Source organism: Tachypleus tridentatus, chromosome 3 (genome assembly GCF_004210375.1).
Source record: "Tachypleus tridentatus isolate NWPU-2018 chromosome 3, ASM421037v1, whole genome shotgun sequence".
Lineage (NCBI taxonomy): Eukaryota > Metazoa > Arthropoda > Merostomata > Xiphosura > Limulidae > Tachypleus > Tachypleus tridentatus.
In genome coordinates, this window is record NC_134827.1 from 118,624,020 (window position 1) to 118,645,062 (window position 21,043).

The window sequence follows — 21,043 nt, forward strand, 5'->3', positions numbered from 1 at the left end:
AATGAACTGCAGGAAGTGTTGATTATGTATAACAAGTATGTATTGGTAACAAATATAAACTTTCTATTTAACATGTAAATATGCAAGTTCATACTTGATTCTGGACACCTGGTTGTTAAACAGTTTTCATTCATTTACCAATATAATATAAATTTACAGGTTTTCAACTAAGTATTTCATTAAGACATTTTATTTTACATTTTTAATAGTTTCTCAGGTTACCAGGTAAAGTTATTTTATATCAATCACAGATATTTTGTTGGTATTATTTCAACGAGACATTTGCATGGTGTGAGAGGTTAATTTACAAGTACAATTATTAATTTTTCCATTAATTATTAAATATGTAAATCAAATTTCAGTGTAAATGTAATGATTTTCTGACTGTAAAATATAAACTATTCATGTTCACTATTTAAAAAAACTCATCAAGGTAATAGTAAAATATGAAAGAAACTTGGTTATGCTAAAAAAATTATTTACTAATGTTAGCCCAAATAAAACAAAGAAATAGCAGTACATAACTGTTGTAAAACGAATGAACTTTTAAAATTACATTACTTTCTATTAAGCAAGTAATTCTAGCCAGTAACATATTAAATCACAATATACTAACTATTAAAAACATGCTGTACTAATACACTACTTACATCAGATCATCCAATTCAAGTAAACAGTGTCGGTGGCTGCAGATGTTCGTGGCAGTTTTAATATATAACTTGATATGAATATGACGTTTACATAGAATTTATTATATATTTAGATATAGGCTCAACCAAGTATGGCTAGGCCTGAAATACTTTTGGTCAGTCAGAAACAGTACCAGTTCACTACCATTAGGATAACACTGGTAGTTCTACCAACAGTCTGAGAACCAATGTTATTGATACACAATACCTGCTGTATTTAGTATTTTTAGTACAACCAGTACATTGTATCATTAGTACGTAGCTTAGTAGTAAATGCTTATTCTAGTAACAGTAGAAGAGAGAAGTAGTAAAGCAATATAGTTTTTACCACAGATGCACTTTGATTATAATACATGTAATTATCTTTGGGCATATGTCATTCTTCTTATACTTTAAAATATACCGCATATTAACTTCTTTCTTAAATAATTATATATACTAGTAACTAATGTAGCACCATCCAAGTAACTAAAAATGGCGAAGTAATACAGAGGAGAAATAAATTGCATTATGGGAGTACGTCATATTAAATGTACTTTTTTATCCGCGCCACCTTCGATTAAGTTAAATTTTATGTTTTAAAGTATTTTTATTGTAAATTTAAAAATATGATAAAGTTTTAAAACTTATAAAATTTAACTTACATATAATTTTAAATTTTAAATATTTATTTATTATTTATTTGAAAATTTATTTGTTTTGAAACTTTCGTAAGCACCTACGAAGGCTACCTGCGCTAGCCATCTCTAATTTAGCAGCGTGAGACTGGAGGGAAGGCAAATAGTCATCACCACCTATCTCCAATTTCTGGTCTACTCTTTTGACCGAGCTTTATAACACCCCATGGATGCGCCTACAACAATGATCAAATACCCGAATTTAAGCGATATTAGCCGTTCAAGCTTGTTGCTAAGCAACAGAATGGATCTCAGTTGATTACACTTTCTTTATTCATTAGTCATGTCTATTTTTCAAACCTAAGAGCAAAATATTATTTTCTCTAAATATAAACAATTTTATAGAGCAAGTAGTGCTGCTGCCTCACCCCCCTCTGTGGTTCAGTGATAACTTAAGGGCTCATAACATTACAATTTGAGTTCCATTTCTGCAATTAAGATAACCCATTAAGTAGACACGCTTTAAAACAAAACATTTAAATAAACAAGGTGATTTGCCACTTTAATTATTATTACCCTCTTCGTTATTTATATTTTCGGAATATGTTCTGTCTGTTTGTTTGTTTTCACATCTTGATTTAATAATCGTTGAAATAATGGTTAACTATAAGATATACAAATGCACAGAATAAAAAAACACCACCTGTTGTAACCTTAATTTGCACATTATCATCTGCTTTCCCCTTTCCTGATTTGTATTGGGTAGGTGTTTAAAGGGATATATTTGTGCCATTTCGTCTATAATTTCACACAGTCTCTGCATATAGGTGATCTAATCTGTGTTGACCATATGTTATAACTTCTGTTTTCAAGTTTCAAGCTAGTGTTTCTTTACGGACTTCTATAAAATTCACTTCTTCAAAACTGTAGAGGACGATGTTTCGAAAGTCTTCCGCCTTTCAAAACGTCGTCGTCTACACAATGTCTCCACAACAGGCAGTTGCCGTCCATTTTATAAAGTTTCATCATGAATACCCTGCCAAAACAATCTATCAAAGGTGGTACAGAAACTTGTGCAAACTAGCTATAGGTAGTTATAATTGCATTTGCAGGCTGGTTGTTGAAATAGAAGCTGACTGGTGTGAGCAAATATATTAAAAGCACTGCAAATAAGGTCACTGTATTATTTGTTCACTTATGTCATTTGACTTCTTTTATTCTGTGCATTTAAGTTCCCGTACTTGCATTTTGTGCGTACCTTGTGTGTTTATGTGTTTGATACTACTACGTTTGAACACACAGATTTAGCTTGTCTCTTCTTACAATCAATATAGTTATTGTTTTAAATCGGCTAAATAAAACATATGTAAAATATATTAATTTAATTTTTACAATACTAGTTGTTGTACCCGTTCAACACATATGTAAGACTTAAAGAGTCCGCTAGGTAGTGACATAGGGTCCAGACTTGAGTACCGACCTACATATGTAGCTTCCCTAGAACCTTAAAGGTGGGTGATAAATTTGGTAGAATATTGCTTATTTATAACTATGCATAAAGTTAAAAAATTAGTTCTGACAAATGTGGGTTTTAAAACTTTTTTTCATCGTAATAAGCCCTAAGAATTACTATTGAGCCACTGGGGAACAATTCGGTAGAGATTGGTTAAAACGTATAACTATCAAAAACAGAGGCACAGATGACACCTGTGCTTGATATATATATACATTTAACTGTTCGGTAAACATTTGAAAATAAAATTGTATTAGTTTAATAATAACCAATCAATGCATGGAATATTTTTTCATGTTGAAGATTTTGTGAAACTGTTACGGGCACTATTAACAATGACAGAAAACGAATGTATAAGATTTTGTTCTTAATGTACGATTGTTTTGTGATTCGTCGTGAAAAAGTTTGAGAAATAAGATATGTTACAAATATTTTATCACATGGTGATTTTGACTACATATAAGGATTTTTTATGAAGTACGTTTATTTTAAAAATCAAAGTCAATTGTTGGTTCGAGGACAAGCATGTGTGGTTTATGAATGAGCCATGTGTTTTTATCTTCTTGTTATATAATAATATTATTTCTGAATTTATTATTTGTTCTTTATCTATGAAAGTTTCACATAACACATGGTCGAGGAAAATGTTACATTTACTTTGCTGTAAGCCAAATTTGTTGTTCTCAAAATGAATATTTGTTTTCACCTTAAAGAAATATTTCTCTTTACTGTACTTTGTGTAAAGATGTCAACAGAGTGTCCTTTAACAATTGTTCAGGTGATATCTAGAGGTTACAATCCCTCTTCAGATATCAAACACAAAGTGAAACTATCAGTCTTTATTAATATCAAGCTTATAGTGTTTGCACTTGTTTTTATGGAATGACAGATTGTCACTTTTATGGACTCTTCCATTCCTCTACTTACTTTTCCAACTTGTGTTCCAGATGGACTAAATCCAATGAGCCGTTCTGTAGAAGAAACATATTTATCCAGAGTGACCAGTTCTACCCATGTGACTAGTCATTCTCATTCAACCATAGTCAGGTTGAGATTTCACTTAAACTACCACTGAAGGACATACTCACACAATTTGATATTACAGCATCAACACCATGGACAGCACAGGTATTATCTCAGAGAATAATAAAAGAACAGAGGCAGCTGGAATGAAGTGAACTTAAAGGCTTCTTTCTTTATTACATGTTATTTGAAGCCTGGATATATATACAGAATAAATGATAAACCACAATTTCTTCTCTTCAGCCTCCTGCTAGTACAGCTGTAAGTCTACGGATTTACAACACTAAAATCAGGGATTCAATTCCCTCGGTGGGCTCAGCAGATAGCCCGATGTGGCTTTGCTATAAGAAACACACACACTTTCCTCTCTTCAGCCTCCTGCTAGTACAGCTGTAAGTCTGCTGATTTACAACACTAAAATCAGGGATTGATTCCCCTCGGTGGGCTCAGCAGATAGCCGATGTGGCTTTGCTATGAGAAACACACACACTTTCCTCTCTTCAGCCTCCTGCTAGTACAGCTGTAAGTCTACTGATTTACAACACTAAAATCAGGGATTCGATTCCCCTCAGTGGGCTCAGCAGATAGCCCGATGTGGCTTTACTATAAGAAACACACACACTTTCCTCTCTTCAGCCTCCTGCTAGTACAGCTGTAAGTCTACTGATTTATACACTAAAATCAGGGATTGATTCCCTCGGTGGGCTCAGCAGATAGCCCGATGTGGCTTTGCTATAGAAACACACACTTTCCTCTCTTCAGCCTCCTGCTAGTACAGCTGTAAGTCTGCTGATTTATACACTAAAATCAGGGATTCGATTCCCCTCGGTGGGCTCAGCAGATAGCCGATGTGGCTTTGCTATAAGAAACACACACACTTTCCTCTCTTCAGCCTCCTGCTAGTACAGCTGTAAGTCTGCTGATTTACAACACTAAAATCAGGGATTGATTCCCCCTGGTGGGCTCAGCAGATAGCCCGATGTGGCTTTGCTATAAGAAACACACACACTTTCCTCTCTTCAGCCTCCTGCTAGTACAGCTGTAAGTCTGCTGATTTACAACACTAAAATCAGGGATTCGATTCCCTCGGTGGGCTCAGCAGATAGCCGATGTGGCTGCTATAAGAAACACACACACTTTCTTCTCTTCAGCCTCCTGCTAGTACAGCTGTAAGTCTGCTGATTTACAACACTAAAATCAGGGATTTGATTCCCCTCGGTGGGCTCAGCAGATAGCCTGATGTGGCTTTGCTATAAGAAACACACACACTTTCCTCTCTTCAGCCTCCTGCTAGTACAGCTGTAAGTCTGCTGATTTACAACACTAAAATCAGGGATTGATTCCCTCGGTGGGCTCAGCAGATAGCCGATGTGGCTTTGCTATAAGAAACACACACACTTTCCTCTCTTCAGCCTCCTGCTAGTACAGCTGTAAGTCTGCTGATTTACAACACTAAAATCAGGGATTGATTCCCCTCGGTGGGCTCAGCAGATAGCCGATGTGGCTTTACTATAACAAACACACACACTTTCCTCTCTTCAGTCTCCTGCTAGTACAGCTGTAAGTCTACTGATTTACAACACTAAAATCAGGGATTCGATTCCCTCAGTGGTCTCAGCAGATAGCCCGATGTGGCTTTACTATAACAAACACACACACGTTCCTCTCTTCCCTACCTTAGTCTTGTTCTCAAACTAAAAATTAATTTTAAATTTTAAAACCAACATGCTTTAAACTTGTGCAATAACTTCTTTCTCGTCTCTCAAAACACACATACACACACCACATACACATTGAACAAAGAAAATCATAAAGAAAACCTTTTAACACTGATGCATGCAAAAATATACACAAAAGCCTTTAACAGATACATAATAAATACAGTGAGATACAGTTAATTTATAATTGTATTGAAAACAAAAACGAATTTTATCACATAATTCAGTATCATAACACCAACTCTTTAATAAATAAAAAAACAAAAAATCCTTTAATATTGGTTAATAACTACAGTCACCAATCAGTCTAATACAACACATGCAATGAAAATTAATCAACAGATCTCAAACACACTGAACTCATTACGCAAGTCACTATACAGACCCAAAAATGTTGAAATTCATGTTATTTAACAAAATAAACCTCATGATAGTGATATGAAAGAAATCACATAATACAGTCTTTTAATGAAACATAACATGATATTATCTTACAGAATGAAAATACAACTGTATTTAATAAAACTGTATTAAAATAATATTAAAAATTAATGCAAAATAAGAAATTATGTAAAATAACACACATAAATAAACATTACAAACCTAGAGAGGTATATTAAACTATACACAACTGTCCAATAGAAGTATGAAGTTCCATTCCCTTGCCTATAATTTAGGCCAATCAAGATGTCTTGTAAAGTGGTAGTTATCTAACTGTTATGTCTTGGACAGGGTCCTTCTTGTGACTGCCAGCTCATTTCACAGGTGAAAGACTTCTTTGAAGTACAATGGACACTTGTCTTCTGTAAACAGACTACTTTCTCTTTAATTATACAAGTTCAGGACCCCATTTGCTTTGTGGAAATCTCCTCACAGTGCCATTTGAGGACAACCTGCTTAGGTGTAGTGTAATTGGTGTATTACTGAGGAGAACCTGCTTAGGTGCAGTGTAATTGGTGTATTTCTGAGAATGTCTCCTATTGGCTCAACCTGTCACTGATAGTGGTGCTGGTATTGGCTCAGGCAATAAGACTTTGTCAGCCAGCTGGCTCCAACCCTAGATGGTGGTACTGAAGAAGTTTCTTATTCTCCTGCCCTTGAGGCAACCTTAACTTCTGGAAGTGCTTCCTCAGATTCAGGATGGAGTGGTTCACAATCAGTGCCTCTGTTGACAAACATCCTCTAACAGGACATCTAAGGGGGCATTGTGAATGCCAAGATGTCACCATCTTTCCTTCTCAGCTACTAACGTTTGGCAGTCAGCAGCTGTGGCTGGACGTAACTGGCACAGAGGTGGCTCTGGCTAATTCTTGATGAGCTCTATCTTTTTTTCCAATGAGGACTACAATTCTTGAGGATTTGGGGATGTTCAGCCTCCAGAGACATTAAATTAAGTGCCAATCATTTGATGCATAATTCAGCAATGTGTCTCCATTCCAAGTAACACATCAACCATACTTCTTCAGTTTGGTGGGTAACTTCAGAAAGTTGTTCATCATAGCTTCTTCCTTCTAACATTATTTGTTGGGGCATCAACACATTAATGATTGAAAGTGGCCAGTTGAAGAACAGGATAGCCAAAATGTCCATGACCTTGATCTTAGTAACGAAACTGAATTGAGGATAGAAGATTGGATAAATTTCAATTGGTCACAAGGTCAGCAAAGTGTATAGGTTCAAAGAGGTTATAACCACCCAACAATAATCATTATTCTCTTCTAACAAAATACCTTTAAATGAAGAGTTATCAAAAACCTACCTTGGTCAAGCAGTACTTGTACAGGATTCACATTTACTCATGTTTTAATCACCCATAATACATGTACCTCTAGGAACCATAAGCTTTTCATCTCACAAACTTCATAGATGTTTATTTAACCAATACTTTATTAGTCATGAGTAAAACCAATACATCTACCCACTGACCCAGATTCATCCCATTGACTACATCTGGCATGTTACCTAAATAGCATACAGTTTGAAGGGAAAAGGAGGAAGTCAGTAATGCAGGATTGGATCCTATACATGAGCTGACTTGGGTTAGCAACCTACACTTTTGACCATTAATATTCACTAACACCCACATCTTCTTCCAATTAAAAGTTTGGTACCAGACGTTATACATCTGCCTTGTGGATGTTACACATCTGCTTTGTGGATGTTACACATCTGCCTTGTGGATGTTACACATCTGCTTTGTGGATGTTACACATCTGCTTTGTGGATGTTACACATCTGCCTTGTGGATGTTACACATCTGCTTTGTGGATGTTACACATCTGCCTTGTGACGTTACTTTCTGCTTCCTCCAGTAAAACCAAAGCTTGCATTTTAGACACCTTGTACTGAAATAATATTATTAAAATATTTAGAAAACTGTGTACCTTACAAAATAAAGGGAAGTCATGAAGACATTTTTGCAGTTCAGCGAGTAATAATTCACAAACTGTGTAACATGGAAATAACAAAAGGTATATTGTACCTTCAAACAATACTATAACAAGAGATGAATTACAGTCTCATTATTAAGATAAATTACCTCATTTTCAATGTTTCATAGTTTAATACCCGAGTTCTTTGCACAAATAACCTCTCTGGTTATTAAGCACTCAAGAGTGACTATGTAATGCTCCTAAATGTATGTGGGGCTGCACAAACATTTATTTAGACACATTTAAGGCCACATACAAACAGCTTTCTTACACATTGTTACATACAGTAACAGTTTACAACAAACTTTCTCTGGCAATCTCACAGATTACTCCATAACATGTCTGGTTAGTCTCTGCAGCTATCGCTAGTAGTTAGTCACCAAGAAAATTAAACTAACAACTTTTCACCTAAAACTCTCATAAGAAGCGATTAATATTTTTGCTGTTATTACCTTATATATCATTACAGACTCTGATGAACCACAGTTCCCTCAGTGCATGTGCAAAAGTTATACACTCTTTAGATGTTCCAAGGCTATGCAGTACAAAGGCTTTCATTAGTCAGCTACCCCTGGTGAGTGATTTGCACAAAATGGTTCTACCGTTTTGCTTAAGGAAAATCACTTGATAGCTTGGAAAGTATGATTTTCTATTATTTAATTAAGCATAATCAAATTTGTCACATAGAAGGGTTTATAACTCATACATTTAAGATTTTATATATAAGAAAATTCATGTTTTGTTAAGCAATGACTCCACACTGTAACACCACACAGGGGGTCTTCTATGTAGAAGACCAAACAACCACATCTACCGGGAACAAAATTTCTTGGCTAAATATGAGCATAGCATACAATTGTCCCCATATTCTATCTGCAGGAATATCTCTGTTGAGGAAAGACAGTAATTATTTGCTGAAGTTCAACTTGTATAGATCAGAATTTTCTCTGGGTTGGTTGTTGTTGCTGTGACAGAATTGGTCTCAATTCCCACAGAATCAGAAAATTTAAGAAACCAGCAGGGCCTCACTGTTTGGTCACAGTTTATTTGTATATCCTCATAGAGATTGTTATATAAAAAAAGTAATTTTATTAAGAAACCAAAGAGAAATATATAAAGAAAACTAAAACAGATAGACTGCTTTTTTGTAGCACTCTTGTTATAGTGTTGTTAACACAGAGAAAGAGAAGGTAAGTTTATGCTGTAAACAATGAATATATGTTCATGTAATGTTTTGTTAAAATGCAAAAAAGTCTAACAAAATTAACGTTATTAAAGTAATCAAGAAATTTTATTGTCAACACAAAAAACCACTTGACATGAGAATCCACTTGTAGACCTATTAAAATAAGTTTATTGTTGGCAAACGTCTCAACAATACATTGTAGTTTTTTCAAACATTAATAAAACTTTGATATATTGCCCAAATATCACTCATTTTTCTTTTATTTTAGATTTGCTAAAAAAATTGTAATTTTCTAGATTTATATATCACAGATATTTTATCAATTTTCCTGCTCTAAAATACAAAAACAATAATTCCAATTTGTGGCCCAAGTATTAAAAATTTTGGTGTTAATTTATTGTAAATCAAAACAAGATTTATTACACAGAAACACAGCATTTATGGGAAGCCTATTTTAGGATTCATATATGGTCGCATATTCATCTGTAGGATATACACTTCTCATGCAATTTACATACATAAATCACAGAACAAGAAAGTAGAAGACAAGCAAATCTGGTTGCTAAATACATGCAGATGAACTGAAAAAAAAAGTTACATTTCAGTTCATGCACATACAATACTGACAAAAGAATAAGGCTCACTCTGAAAGTAACCAACAAAGATTCTTTTGGAAGTAACAAAGATTACCTCTGTACGCAACCAATAGAGATGTACTCTGGGAAGTAACCAATAAAGATTCCTTCTGGAAGTAACAAAGATTACTTCTGTAAGCAACCAATAGAGATATACTCTAAAAGTAACCAATAAAGATTCCCTCTAGAAATAACTGATAAAGATTTCCTTTCCAGTAACCAATTAGGCCCAACTCCATTGTAGCATGCTCTTCATTGACTGACAAAGGACATCCACTCAAATCCTCACATAAAATAAACTAGAAAATGTTATAATTTACATGTGTCAATTTAGTCTTTATTATTCATCCAACAACTTTAAGTAGCATTTTGAAAAAAAACACACCCAATAAGCATACTAACCAATGTAACAAGTAAAGCTTAGCATAAAAATAATTCTAGCAATCTTCAGTAATCATTATAAAACAAAGTTATAATATCAATTACATGTATAGTGAAATAACAAGTCAGTTACACATTTAGATTGCTTTCTGTTTATTATTGTTAACATACAGCTGCTTAAGGGGACCAAGCTGAGAAGCATGATATGGCGTTTGTAGATCGTTACTGTTACGAAACTGGATATCTGTCCCATGCAGTCGATCCAAGACACCTAGAACTCCATAATTCTGGTTGAATCTACAGACAGAGATAACTTCAATAATCGTTATAACAAAATTAACTGATTCTCACATCTTCACCCCTAAGTTACTTTGAATTTCAAATAATTTATGTTAACCCTTGAATCAATGTCTTATATGTTATTAGTTATTAACCTTTCTTCCTAACAGGAAATCACACTACTTAAAATGAAAAGAACAGCTTCATTTTCATAGTAACATATTAACTGAACAGTGAAATGGAATCCATTTATATAAGCATTTAAACCACTAGAAGAAACATACATTTAAGTTAATTTTAAACCATCTAGTTAATAGAGAAAGAACAACAATGTTTTCACATTCTCAAAGGGAAGGCAAATTCCCCCTTTACCCTCACTTCCAGGGGAAGTATGTCCATAAACAAAAATATAATAACCATGAAAATATTATTGTCAGCATTTCCAAACTAAAAAAAAACAGTTCCACAAAATCTTGCAACAATATGATAATCATAAAAATATTATTGTTAGTATCCTTAAACTAACAAAACAATTCTACAAAATCTTGCAACAATATGATAATCGTAAATATATTATTTTAGTGTTCTCAAACTAACAAAACAATTCTACAAAATCTTGCAACAATATGATAATCGTAAATATATTATTTTAGTGTTCTCAAACTAACAAAACAATTCTACAAAATCTTGCAACAATATGATAATCGTAAATATATTATTTTAGTGTTCTCAAACTAACAAAACAATTCTACAAAATCTTGCAACAATATGATAATCATAAAAATATTATTGTTAGTGTTCTCAAAGTAACAAAACAATTCTACAAAATCTTGCAACAATATGATGATAAAAATATTATTGTTAGTGTTCCCAAACTAACAAAACAATTCTACAAAATCTTGCAACAATATGACAATCATAAAAATATTATTGTTAGTGTTCTCAAACTAACAAAACAATTCTACAAAATCTTGCAACAACATGATAATCATAAAAATATTATTGTTAGTGTTCTCAAACTAACAAAACAATTTTACAAAATTTTGCAACAATATGATAGTAATAAAAATATTATTGTTAGTGTTCTCAAACTAACAAAACAATTCTACAAAATCTTGCAACAATATGACAGTGATAAAAATATTATTGTTAGTGTTCTCAAACTAACAAAACAATCCTACAAAATCTTGCAACAATATGATAGTGATAAAAATATTATTGTTAGTGTTCTCAAACTAACAAAACAGTTCCACAAAATCTTGCACCAGTATAGTTGGTACAAATGTCTCATAAAGAAGTTAAGAAACAATCTTTTAGTACACACAACTTGTAAAGTAAATTATCACTTGAAATGCATTTGTGGAACTGTTTTAATTTTCATGCATAAAAGAGAAAAAAAAACTATACTTACTTTAGGTGGTGGAAATCATGTGCTTCAGGTGAAGGGAAAAATGGAAAGTGGTAACCAGAATGGGCATTTAATGTTGAGAAGGTGGCTAGTATAACCCATAACCAACAGGTTGCAGTGTGACTGCCCATAAAGAGAACTCAAGGATTGTTGGCAAAACACTGGATAAAACATATTCCACTGGATGACAATAAATTGCACTTATAGCGATTGGAGCTGTCCACTCGTGATGTTGTTTATGAATGTATTTGTAGATGTGAGGATGGTGAAGAAACCTTCATTATATACATAAACATCTTTAACCTATATTAAAACTAATATAAATCAAGGTACATATCATTTGTCTTAACTAGGAATCTATTAAGTGTTTGAGTGTAGAAATTTTAGTATGTATATAAACACAGCAAAACTAATGTCAGGAGAATGTGATAAATATGCACTCATGATACCTTAACGATATAAAACTGATGTTAGAAATTCTCCAGAATAAACAATTACATTCTATAGTTTTAAACATTTTAATAGTTAAATCTAAACACATTATAAGAAAAATTATAATTTTCCTAAATTAAAATGTATTTCCAATAGGTACTTCCCTTTTCTCACCCAAACTTTGGTTTTCTTGTTTTATGCTGCTCTCTGTTTGAAAACTTCTTTGAATGCATGCCACAAGCCTTCAATCTTCCTTCTGTTGGACTCCCAACACATCTCTCATTTAAACAAGCTCTACGCCAAGAACAAAAAGGGAGAAAATTCACATAGGAGAGGATGGTGCAAGAAACAGACATGAAACAAGTAGAATCATTCAACACCATGACAGAAAATTGGTAAGAAATGATGTGTCCCAAGATGTAGAGTGGCTAGGGCATGGCATAGCAACAATCCTCTTCTGTTCTACTCTATTGGTGGTGTGGTCCTGAACAGGCACATTAAGATGCAAATATCATGAGGACTTTACACTCTAGTGATCTTACATGATAAACAATCTCAAGGATAAGTGTACACAGCCATGGAAACATAGGGATCAACATAGCCAGTACAGACAGAATATCTGGTCAGTTACCACCCGTGACAGAATGGGGTCCAAAAGGAAGCTGAAGCACTATCTACACTACATCTCTGTTTCTGCATCCACAGGATATCACCTACCAACTGTGGCTGTTCACCTGATCTTGATGTGGGTGTGGCACGAGAACATACAAGAAATCCTCAACAGTATAATCTCCTCCATTGTCCAATAAAGATGAGACAAATGAGAAGACAAGGTGAAACAGATGATGGGTGAAAGAGATTACACCAGGAAGGAGACATTGAATCCAACTGGCTAGTGTATCCAAGGAAAGATAAGAGGGCTGTGAAGGAGGAAACAAGAACCCTGGAATGAATAGGAGCATACAAGGGGATTCGATTCATGGTTCCACTTGCCATGTAAAGCCCACTGGAGCAAATGCAAATAAGCCCTGCCAAGGAGTATGAAAGGTTTGTGAGTCAACCACCACCACCACCACCACAAACGCTATAGAACCTTTCTAGTAGAAAGAGCAGACAGGACAGTCCAAGTGGTCAGCTGTATAAAATGGAGTCTCAGAGGAGAATGTAGGGCCCAACCAAGATGGGTGTTGAAGAAAACAGAGCATTAAGAAGGAGCTGATGAGTAGGATTGTCTGACTCCTGTTTGGAACTGGAAAAACATACGGGACAGAAGACTGAAGGACAAGACCCTAAGGTGTATACCATTCCACAAAAAGGGCAAACTGGCAGTCGTAAAACCCACATGGTAGGAGGACAAGAACTGCCTCAGATAGATAGTGGCATGACCAGGGATTCCAAAGAGGAAGGAAGGAAATGCCATGTACTGTTGCCAAAAATGGCAAACAGCAATACCATGAGAAGCTGTGACAGAAAAAGCTGGAAAGGATAAGACAAAAAACAGGATTTGGAGCCACACCACAGCTCTGATGAAGAACACTGGGTATCTCACAAGAATAGACCGAGCCCTGTTGAACATGAGCAACCCACGACAACAAGGACACAGGAAAACCAAGGTTGGAAAATGAAGCAGAGGTAGGATGAACAGGAAAGTTTGGGACTCATCCTCCCAAATAAGTAAACTGAATCACAACTGGTGATCCAAAATGTGGAAGTCTACTAAAACAAATTACAAGCACAGACTGATCCAAAGCTTATAGGAAAGAGGCATATTATTGCTATCATAAAATAAGAGGGTAAAAGCACAATATAAACCTGGACAAAAAACAAAAAAAACAATAGCAAGAACTTAAACAACACATACCTGAGATATAAGCTCTGAGAGAACCAACAAAGGCTGAACAGAATCCTCAGAAAGGTGTAGTTAAGCACAGCAAATTTTGGGGTGATCAAAATTATCTTCAGCATATGCCTGTAAAAGGTTCAAAAGTACAGGAAGAATAAAGCCACAAACAATGTGGTTTCCATATAGTGCTTCATCCCTGTGAGAACAAAGGTCATGAAATCCCCCAATGGGTCACCATGCTTTTGGCTAACAGATGAGTGATATGCACACAAAGTAGTAACAGTGACTTTGGAATTAACGGGTGATACAAAACCAGCAAAAAATGTAGAGCAAATAAAAGATAGTTCAACTAAGGGAATTTGAAGTAAGTTAATTCAAACAAAGTTAAAGAATGTTAAACCACTTATAGGGTGATAATTATAAAAATAATTATTCTAAAGAAAAACATCTTCTCTCTCAATAATGATGTAATGAAAAGTGATAGCTCCATGGTGGGGCATAGAGGGAGTCATATAACAGTAGTGCTCTCTTATTGGTAGAGACATCATACATAAGAGATGTAATGAAACTTTGTGTTCTATCAGAAAGAGGTAAGGCTGTTGGCATGCATTCAAAAATATTTGCAAATAGAAGGAAGCACAAAGTGAGAAAAGCTAATCTTGTGAAAATAGGTAGTGTATCAAAAATATGTGTTTATTATTACAACCACCAGTGCAATATTAATTACATAGTATAATATACACTGGTACTGTAGCAAAAAATAAGTAATAAAGCATGTGTTATTTCGACATGCTGTTTATAAACTACAATTATTCTTAATGTTTTATTGTCACTACAACATGACTTTTATATGAAAAATTTGAATCTGGGTGTTGCTTAATAATGTTATTTAATTATGTGACACTTCTGTGTAGGAACAATATAATCTTATCCTCCTCTGTAAGAACAATAACATCTTATCCTCCTCTGTAAGAACAATAACATCTTATTCTCCTCTGTAAGAACAATAACATCTTATCCTCCTCTGTAAGAACAATAACATCTTATTCTCCTCTGTAAGAACAATAACATCTTATTCTCCTCTGTAAGAACAATAACATCTTATCCTCCTCTGTAAGAACAATAACATCTTATTCTCCTCTGTAAGAACAATAACATCTTATTCTCCTCTGTAAGAACAATAACACCTTATCCTCATTTGTAAGAACAATAACACCTTATCCTCCTCTGTAAGAACAATAACACCTTATCCTCCTCTGTAAGAACAATAACATCTTATTCTCCTCTGTAAGAACAATAACACCTTATCCTCCTCTGTAAGAACAATAACACCTTATCCTCATTTATAAGAACAATAACATCTTATTCTCCTCTGTAAGGAACAATAACATCTTATTCTCCTCTGTAAGAACAATAACATCTTATTCTCCTCTGTAGGAACAATAACACCTTATCCTCCTCTGTAAGAACAATAACACCTTATCCTCATTTATAAGAACAATAACATCTTATTCTCCTCTGTAAGAACAATAACATCTTATCCTCCTCTGTAAGAACAATAACATCTTATCCTCCTCTGTAAGAACAATAACATCTTATTCTCCTCTGTAAGAACAATAACACCTTATCCTCCTCTGTAAGAACAATAACACCTTATCCTCATTTATAAGAACAATAACATCTTATCCTCCTCTGTAAGAACAATAACATCTTATCCTCCTCTGTAAAACAATATAATAATATCCTCCTCTGTAAGAACAATAACATCTTATCCTCCTCTGTAAGAACAATAACATCTTATCCTCCTCTGTAAGAACAATAACATCTTATTCTCCTCTGTAAGAACAATAACATCTTATTCTCCTCTGTAAGAACAATAACATCTTATTCTCCTCTGTAAGAACAATAACATCTTATTCTCCTCTGTAAGAACAATAACATCTTATTCTCCTCTGTAAGAACAATAACATCTTATTCTCCTCTGTAAGAACAATAACATCTTATTCTCCTCTTTAAGAACAATAACATCTTATTCTCCTCTGTAAGAACAATAACACCTTATTCTCCTCTGTAAGAACAATAACACCTTATCCTCATTTATAAGAACAATAACATCTTATCCTCCTCTGTAAGAACAATAACATCTTATCCTCCTCTGTAAAACAATATAATAATATCCTCCTCTGTAAGAACAATAACATCTTATCCTCCTCTGTAAGAACAATAACATCTTATCCTCCTCTGTAAGAACAATAACATCTTATTCTCCTCTGTAAGAACAATAACATCTTATTCTCCTCTGTAAGAACAATAACATCTTATTCTCCTCTGTAAGAACAATAACATCTTATTCTCCTCTGTAAGAACAATAACATCTTATTCTCCTCTGTAAGAACAATAACATCTTATTCTCCTCTTTAAGAACAATAACATCTTATTCTCCTCTGTAAGAACAATAACACCTTATTCTCCTCTGTAAGAACAATAACATCTTATTCTCCTCTGTAAGAACAATAACATCTTATTCTCCTCTGTAAGAACAATAACATCTTATTCTCCTCTGTAAGAACAATAACATCTTATTCTCCTCTGTAAGAACAATAACATCTTATTCTCCTCTTTAAGAACAATAACATCTTATTCTCCTCTGTAAGAACAATAACATCTTATTCTCCTCTGTAAGAACAATAACATCTTATCATCCTCTGTAAGAACAATAACATCTTATCCTCCTCTGTAAGAACAATAACATCTTATCCTCCTCTGTAAGAACAATAACATCTTCTTCTCCTCTGTAAGAACAATAACATCTTATCCTCCTCTGTAAGAACAATAACATCTTATTCTCCTCTGTAAGAACAATAACACCTTATTCTGATCTGTACAAACAATATCATCCTATCCTCCTCTGTAAGAACAATAACATCTTATTCTCCTCTGTAAAACAATATAATAATATCCTCCTCTGTAAAACAATGTAATAATATCCTCCTCTGTAAGAACAATAACATCTTATCCTCCTCTGTAAAAACAATATAATAATATCCTCCTCTGTAAGAACAATAACATCTTATCCTCCTCTGTTAAACAATGTAATAATATTCTCCTCTGTAAGAACAATAACATCTTATCCTCCTCTGTAAAACAATGTAATAATATCCTCCTCTGTAAGAACAATAACATCTTATCCTCCTCTGTAAAACAATATAATAATATCCTCCTCTGTAAAACAATATAATAATATCCTCCTCTGTAAGAACAATAACATCTTATCCTCCTCTGTAAAACAATATAATAATATCCTCCTCTGTAAAACAATATAATAATATCCTCCTCTGTAAAACAATATAATAATATCTTCCTCTGTAAAACAATGTAATAATATTCTCCTCTGTAAAACAATGTAATAATATCCTCCTCTGTAAAACAATGTAATAATATCCTCCTCTGTAAGAACAATAACATCTCATCTTCCTCTTTACAGAAGAAATTAAGTGATTACAGCTAAGCAGTAAATAGGTTATCAATAAACCAGTTAGTTATTTCTAGTTAAACATTAAACGTATCAGGTTTACAAGACTTTACCTGTGGGAGTAGTAAAATGCTATTTCTTCGACCAACACAAAAACAATCAATTCTAACAGAACCCATTGAAAGGTAGGAAGTTCTGGACCTATAGAATAACCTATCACATTTCTCAGGTAATAGGCACAAATTAAGACAGGTATTCCAAAGATAAACTGATTTACAAGAGCCTGTTTGATTACTTGGATGACTTTCACATGTTCCACCTACAATAACCACAACAAAAAATATTTAAAATCAGATATTACCCAATTCAATCAAAGCAAATAAGAAAGAGATCTCTAATTATGTTCCTATAAATTCAAATAAATCTACTAACATAAATTACATACACCTGTTACAAATATGCATGTAATGAAGTGAAATATCTAGAGGATATCCACTATTGGAATCAGTTGATGTATTAAAGATTGAACCCTACTTCAAGCCATGAAAAAAAACTGTTCAACAAGATGTGTGAAATCAGCAATGTCGAGAAAACCCATTTGTAGAGAAAAATATATATGTAAAAATGGCTCGTTTGGGTCTACATAAAATATTTTCTCAACCGAAACAAGCCACATTTACATATATAAGATGTGTGAAACATTTGAATGATGATAAAACTGAAATCATACAATTAAAGAAACAAATACAAACTTTGAAACTGTTCCAATTGAAAACAGTAATTCTACAAATCCAGTAGACAAACATCAAGTAACTCTTACACACTATGAGCTTAGAAGTGTGTAATGTAACTAATCTAAGTTTACTTTAGTCAGTGTAATGTAACTAATCTAAAATTTCTTTAGTCAGTGTAATGTAACTAATCTAAGTTTACTTTAGTCAGTGTAATGTAACTAATCTAAAATTTCTTTAGTCAGTGTAATGTAACTAATCTAAGTTTACTTTAGTCAGTGTAATGTAACTAATCTAAAATTTCTTTAGTCAGTGTAATGTAACTAATCTAAGTTTACTTTAGTCAGTGTAATGTAACTAATCTAAATTTTCTTTACTCAGTGTAGTGTAACTAATCTAAAATTTCTTTACTCAGTGTAATGTAACTAATCTAAAATTTCTTTACTTAGTGTAGTGTAACTAATCTAAATTTTCTTTACTCAGTGTAATGTAACTAATCTAAATTGTCTTTATTCAGTGTAATGTAACTAATCTAAGTTTTCTTTAGTCAGTGTAATGTAACTAATCTAAATTTTCTTTACTCAGTGTAGTGTAACTAATCTAAATTTTCTTTACTCAGTGTAATGTAACTAATCTAAATTTTCTTTACTCAGTGTAATGTAACTAATCTAAATTGTCTTTATTCAGTGTAATGTAACTAATCTAAATTTTCTTTACTCAGTGTAATGTAACTAATCTAAGTTTTCTTTAGTCAGTGTAATGTAACTAATCTAAATTTTCTTTACTCAGTGTAGTGTAACTAATCTAAAATTTCTTTAGTCAGTGTAATGTAACTAATCTAAATTTTCTTTACTCAGTGTAATGTAACTAATCTCAAATTTCTTTACTCAGTGTAGTGTAACTAATCTAAATTTTCTTTAGTCAGTGTAGTGTAACTAATCTAAATTTTCTTTACTCAGTGTAGTGTAACTAATCTAAATTTTCTTTACTCAGTGTAATGTAACTAATCTAAATTTTCTTTAGTCAGTGTAGTGTAACTAATCTAAATTTTCTTTACTCAGTGTAGTGTAACTAATCTAAATTTTCTTTACTCAGTGTAATGTAACTAATCTAAATTTTCTTTACTCAGTGTAATGTAACTAATCTAAATTGTCTTTATTCAGTGTAATGTAACTAATCTAAATTTTCTTTACTCAGTGTAATGTAACTAATCTAAATTGTCTTTATTCAGTGTAATGTAACTAATCTAAGTTTTCTTTAGTCAGTGTAATGTAACTAATCTAAATTTTCTTTACTCAGTGTAGTGTAACTAATCTAAAATTTCTTTAGTCAGTGTAATGTAACTAATCTAAATTTTCTTTACTCAGTGTAATGTAACTAATCTCAAATTTCTTTACTCAGTGTAGTGTAACTAATCTAAATTTTCTTTAGTCAGTGTAGTGTAACTAATCTAAATTTTCTTTAGTCAGTGTAGTGTAACTAATCTAAATTTTCTTTAGTCAGTGTAATGTAACTAATCTAAATTTTCTTTACTCAGTGTAATGCAACTAATCTAAAATTTCTTTAGTCAGTGTAGTGTAACTAATCTAAAATTTCTTTAGTCAGTGTAATGTAACTAACCTAAGTTTTCTTTAGTCAGTGTAATGTAACTAATCTAAGTTTTCTTTAGTCAGTGTAATGCAACTAATCTAAAATTTCTTTACTCAGTGTAGTGTGACTAATCTAAAATTTCTTTAGTCAGTGTAGTGCAACTAATCTAAAATTTCTTTACTCAGTGTAATGTAACTAATCTAAATTTTCTTTAGTCAGTGTAATGCAACTAATCTAAAATTTCTTTACTCAGTGTAATGTAACTAATCTAAATTTTCTTTACTCAGTGTAGTGTAACTAATCTAAATTTTCTTTACTCAGTGTAATGTAACTAATCTAAATTTTCTTTACTCAGTGTAATGTAACTAATCTCAAATTTCTTTACTCAGTGTAGTGTAACTAATCTAAATTTTCTTTAGTCAGTGTAGTGTAACTAATCTAAATTTTCTTTAGTCAGTGTAGTGTAACTAATCTAAATTTTCTTTACTCAGTGTAATGTAACTAATCTCAAATTTCTTTACTCAGTGTAGTGTGACTAATCTAAAATTTCTTTAGTCAGTGTAATGCAACTAATCTAAAATTTCTTTACTCAGTGTAATGTAACTAATCAGTGTAATGTAACTAATCTAAATTTTCTTTAGTCAGTGTAATGTAACTAATCTAAATTTTCTTTACTCAGTGTAATGTAACTAATCTAAAATTTCTTTACTCAGTGTAATGTAACTAATCTAAATTTTCTTTACTCAGTGTAATGCAACTAATCTAAAATTTCTTTACTCAGTGTAATGTAACTAATCTAAATTTTCTTTACTCAGTGTAGTGTAACTAATCTAAATTTTCTTTACTCAGTGTAATGTAACTAATCTAAATTTTCTTTACTCAGTGTAATGTAACTAATCTCAAATTTCTTTACTCAGTGTAGTGTAACTAATCTAAATTTTCTTTAGTCAGTGTAGTGTAACTAATCTAAATTTTCTTTACTCAGTGTAATGTAACTAATCTAAATTTTCTTTACTCAGTGTAATGTAACTAATCTCAAATTTCTTTACTCAGTGTAGTGTAACTAATCTAAAATTTCTTTAGTCAGTGTAATG

The 21,043-nt window shown here is 32.7% G+C and overlaps 1 protein-coding gene across 2 annotated transcripts in view; it reads right to left on the minus strand.

Moving 5' to 3' along the window:
- Nucleotides 1-9,255: 9,255 nt before the first annotated feature.
- LOC143247859 (fatty acid hydroxylase domain-containing protein 2-like) overlaps nt 9,256-21,043 on the minus strand; it is a 42,548-nt gene continuing 30,760 nt past the window's right edge. For both annotated transcript variants that reach the window (XM_076496409.1, XM_076496411.1), the window contains 3 exons: nt 17,742-17,947; nt 11,885-12,156; nt 9,256-10,491 (listed from right to left, as the gene is read on the minus strand). In XM_076496409.1, coding sequence (XP_076352524.1) covers nt 11,970-12,156; nt 17,742-17,947 — 393 coding nt within the window. In that variant the 3' untranslated portion in view covers nt 9,256-10,491; nt 11,885-11,969. The remainder of the gene's footprint in view (nt 10,492-11,884; nt 12,157-17,741; nt 17,948-21,043) is intronic.